The sequence below is a fragment of the Austrofundulus limnaeus genome, unplaced genomic scaffold (genome assembly GCF_001266775.1).
Source record: "Austrofundulus limnaeus strain Quisiro unplaced genomic scaffold, Austrofundulus_limnaeus-1.0 Scaffold478, whole genome shotgun sequence".
Classification (NCBI taxonomy): Eukaryota; Metazoa; Chordata; class Actinopteri; order Cyprinodontiformes; family Rivulidae; genus Austrofundulus; species Austrofundulus limnaeus.
In genome coordinates, this window is record NW_013952880.1 from 235,459 (window position 1) to 240,099 (window position 4,641).

Below are 4,641 nucleotides of genomic sequence, written 5' to 3' on the forward strand. Positions count from 1 at the left end.
CACACACACACACACACACACACACACACACACGGTGACAAAACAATGTTTGGATGATTTTTCAAAATAACAAACATTCAATAACAAGTCTTTTAAGGCAGGTAAGAAAAAATAAATAATTTTTGCAGTAAAAACTTAATATTTCTTAACATTTATTAAGGGTACCAACATGGTCTCTCCTGTGAAGAATGACAAGACGCAAAATTATTTCTTTACTAAAACCTCTGTAACTTTGCTCCATTTAAGTTTAGCAGCATGAAACTTTGCACAGGTAATGTCCACAAGTGAATTTATGGTTTCCAAAAGTTTTTAGCCTACTTCATTATGGTTTTAACTTGGTTATATACCGTCGAATGAAAAAAATTATTCAGGTGAGTGAAAAAATGTTTTAAAAAAGTATGTTCCCTCCTCAATATGTCTAAAACCACAGCAGCTGTTTTAATACTTACACTTCTGATGAAATCTCCCAAATCGTAGCTTTATTTTGATACCAAGATTATTTAAGTGGAGTTTGTAAATGCTGAGATACACTCAATTACATTTCGGCATGGTATTTTGAGCAAAAACATCAAGAAAGGCTAATAAGTGTTTTAAGTGTTTTAAAAGGTTTTAAGTGAAATAATGTACCAGTGGAATAAAACAACTGCACTTGGCAAGACTTTGTAAGACTTCTTAAAATAAGGAAAAAAAATCAGGCTAACAAGATTACTAATCTAGCATATTCCCTCTTGTTCAGCCCATCAATCTGAAAACAAGATCTAAAATACTTTTTGGCTGGATGTATGACTGTAAGACTTGGTTAGATGGACAGATTTTGCAGTGCATTTCATTCTTCTCAGGCTCCTAAAGAAACGTTAACATGCATACTGGACTGCATGGCTCACATGCAGACAATATCAGAGGAGGTTGAAAATGCATTCCTGCATCGTACTGTCAAGGCTTTCACCTGGGTAAGGAAAACCAGTGAACTTCATTAGCTGGCTTAATTAGTTGAAATTTACTGTGATTGTTTACCCAAGTTGTCCCGTTTGCGTTTTAACAGATGACCACAAACACTGAGGATGGGAGGAAAGTCTACGACTCTCTCCCTTCAGTCCTGAGGAGTCTCCTTAAAGACATGAGATCTGTGGCCATGGGAGAAGAGCAGAGAGGTGGATCTTCGTTCACCGTGATATGAACACAACCAGGCTTTATGGGGACAACAGCTGTGCCTTGTAACAAAAATGTTACTATGCTCTGAGCTATGTTTATTAATTAAGCTTAATAACCTTTGACATGTAACTGTGACAAATACAGAACAGTCATTTGTAATTCTTATAATTTATTTTGCCTTAAGCCTAGTGACATTCATCATTTACAAACCTCTGCCCTGAAAGCACAATTATATACATCTTAATACAGATAAGTGTAGTTTTTTTTTTTTCATTTTATAGCACATTCCCATATTGTCTTTGTTAAAATCTGTAGATGATTTTTTCAGAAACATCTTATGATGAGCAGTTCGTTCATGTAAACTACTTGAAGGCATTTTTGTAGAGCCACGACGATCAGGATGTGAAGGAATAAGCTTTCAGGACGTCTTTTCCATCATTCCCTTCCACTGAGGCCACGATGCTGGAGTAGTCACAGGCGACGTGCGTGAACCCTCTAGGAAAGAGAACAATATATTTGACAAGAAAACATTTGTTATAGTCACAGGCAATCACCACTCTCATACTAAAGTCGGACCACATGACTTTTATTTACTTTTTACTAACAGTTATGTGGATGCTGTCCCGGTACCAATACTGGTATCATTACCTGTTATACCAGGTATGAGTACTGAGCCAGGTACCGCCTTATTTTACAAGTACTTGTACAAAATGTCCCTATACAAATATCAGTATCTATACTGGGATCGATACCCCACTGAGTGTGTTACAATTTACATTTCAAGTGAGAAATCTGTCAGTTCCATGTTTGAAAAACTTATACAAGTTGAAAGAAAATCTTACTTTATTTTTATTTATCTAAAATGTTGCAGCAGTATATATCATGCTGTATATTTGATTTGATCCAGTCAGAGGGCCTTAAAGGAAGGAGACACTGATCTAAATAAAAACAGTATTTTTAAAGTCATTGTGTATCGTTTAAAGAGGGGCATTATGCTAAATTGACTTTTTTTAAGCTTTATATCATGTCATGACATTCCCTCATCAAAAACATACCCAGAGCATAGCTTTTACTCGTTCATGCATGTCTGAGAAAGACATGCAGAAGTGGGAGTGTCAGAAACAGCAGGAGGTTCTTAAAGAGACATGTCAATTTCAATGTGTCAAATCAACTGTAGGTAATATATACTGCACAAAAGAAAACAAAGGGAACACTCAAATAGCACATTCTAGATCTGAATGAAGGAAATATTCTCATTGAATACTCTGTTCTGTACAAAGTTGAATGAGCTGACAGCTTGTGAAAATGTTTGTCAATCAGTGTTGCTTCCTACGTGGACAGTTTGATGTACTTGGAGTTAGATTGTGTTATTTAAGTGTTCCCTTTTTTGAGCAGTATAGTTACTTGATTGTGGTAAAAAATTGAACTATGTGCCTGGAAAACACATAATACCCCCACTTTAAGTTTTAATGCAGTAAGTACTCAGTATAGGTACTCAGTACTGACGAGTACCCAAGTACTCTACTTGGTTTGAGAAAAACTGCTACCAGGATGCTCGTAGTAGAAAGCCAAAAGTGTCACTCTGTTAAATATGTCATCAGGGTTTTAAACATTCATAGATGATGGTTAACATGCAGCATTTAAACAGTTTTACTGTCAAAACAGTTTATTTTCTACTATTTCTTTTCAAAGAATACGAAGAATTAAAATTAAACTTACAGTTTTACTTTAGTTTTAAAAAGTAGCTTTGGCTTCAAAAACAAGGCATCGCCTATAAAACTAAATATTCTGAACAGTACAAAGAAAGTGGAGACACTTTTTCCATCTTTGTGATGTCTGTGGTTCTTAATCAAACCTAACGGTCCTGATGCTACATTGAGTTTCACATGATGCAGCAGTCTCTACCTGGACATGGTGTGAGAGCCTCCCAGTAAGTGGTACTGACTCTCCAGGGTCAGACCTTGGTCTCTGTCGTTCCTCCACATCAGCACTCGCAACGACAGATCCTGAGATGCTGTCACCACTCGAAAACTGTCCTGGAAACAGAAAGAATATAAACACAACACTGAGGCGGTGCACTGGTACAAAGACCAGGCATGGGGAGATATTTCTCCGAAAGTTGTCAAACAACAACCAGCCTACCACACATATTGAAGAGATGGGTCTGGTGTGATCTTTGAAATTAGCGAGCAGGGCTCCTTTCAGCGAGTACACCCACAGCTCGTCCCCGGCTGACAGCACCAAGCAGTTACTGCTCCTGGCCTCTAGCAGGACTCCTGAGGACAGGGAGATGTTCTGCGACAGGGGGAAGGACTCCACCTGCTGGACTAAAACCAAACAGAAAGATTCAAGTTAAACCGTTAAACTCAAGGCCTGCGGGCCAAATCTGGTCCTCATTCACCACTCATCTGGCCCCAAAGATAATACTTGTGTAAAATAGTGTACTTTTGATTTTGTCACTTTATTTAGTGCATTATTTTCATGACAGCAGAACAACCTTCAAACCAAGAAAATGAAGTTTGAGTTTTTGGTTTTGGCATAAAAACAGCAACAGAATCGATTTTAAGCATCTTTTGTTGTATTTTTTTTTCTTGTTTTAAAGTTAAATAATTGGAATTTTAGTGAGGATTTTTTTTTATTTTACTGATTTGATAGACTGTGATAAAATTTATCTCTAAGAAATAATAAATGTAAACGTTGATAGGGTGCACGAGGGATAAGAAATGAATGCTGAAGAAATGCCCCTTTAAATGTATTATTTTTAATACATTAAAGCCCTATTCATGCAGGATAAGCATTATCTGAGGACCCCGTGTAATCAATAAACTACTCCCTCATCTATGTTTTTTATGTGGCACATTCACACAGGATAACTGAAGCCTGAGATTTTGCTGAAATGTATGGATATGATGTCAACGCCCTGCAGTACGGCCACAGCTCAGTGCTGTTACTGAAGCATCAGCCAGCTGTATAACACAAGGCTACAAATAGAAAAAAAATATATCATTCTTCCTGCACAGTGCAATGCATGATGTGAGCCATCATTTGCATCTGATTTTGCTCCTTCTCTTTCGACTTTTGTGTTTGATGCTGCACGTTACGGGTCTGTAGGGTTTTGCTGGCCTGGGACCGAAAAGGTTTTCAGTGCATTTTAATCCAGCCTCCATTTCTCACCAAAAGCAAATTAAAAATGCACCCAAGAAACAAAAACCGCCTAATTCAGCCTATTCCAGTCTAAATCGCAGAGATGCTGATAAGGTTTTTTAATAAAGTGTTATTTGAGTTCACTGTTTGTTCCAAATAAAGACTCAAAGTGCGTGACATGTATTATGCAACGTGGCTGTGTCAACAGAAAATGTAATGTGCAAGCAAGCAGAACTGGAAGAAGCTGGTAAGAACTGATCAAAACTATCGATCCACAGATATGCTAAAAAGTTTTCAGTGAAAAACATGTTTTGTACTTTTCCATTTGTCCAAGATGCACCTCAC

General features: G+C 37.3%; 2 protein-coding genes across 2 annotated transcripts in view; one reads left to right on the plus strand and one right to left on the minus strand.

Moving 5' to 3' along the window:
• The window catches only part of LOC106529943 (protein tyrosine phosphatase domain-containing protein 1), an 8,657-nt gene extending 7,196 nt beyond the window's left edge, over positions 1–1,461 (plus strand). The window contains exons 9-10 of the mRNA XM_014025475.1: positions 840–950; positions 1,043–1,461. Of these exons, the coding sequence (XP_013880929.1) occupies positions 840–950; positions 1,043–1,177 (246 nt within the window). The 3' untranslated portion in view covers positions 1,178–1,461. The remainder of the gene's footprint in view (positions 1–839; positions 951–1,042) is intronic.
• fbxw12 (F-box and WD repeat domain containing 12) overlaps positions 1,305–4,641 on the minus strand; it is a 10,793-nt gene continuing 7,456 nt past the window's right edge. Inside the window, exons 8-10 of the mRNA XM_014025476.1 lie at positions 3,295–3,479; positions 3,058–3,188; positions 1,305–1,647 (exon numbers count right to left, since the gene is read on the minus strand). Coding sequence (XP_013880930.1) covers positions 1,548–1,647; positions 3,058–3,188; positions 3,295–3,479 — 416 coding nt within the window. The 3' untranslated portion in view covers positions 1,305–1,547. The remainder of the gene's footprint in view (positions 1,648–3,057; positions 3,189–3,294; positions 3,480–4,641) is intronic.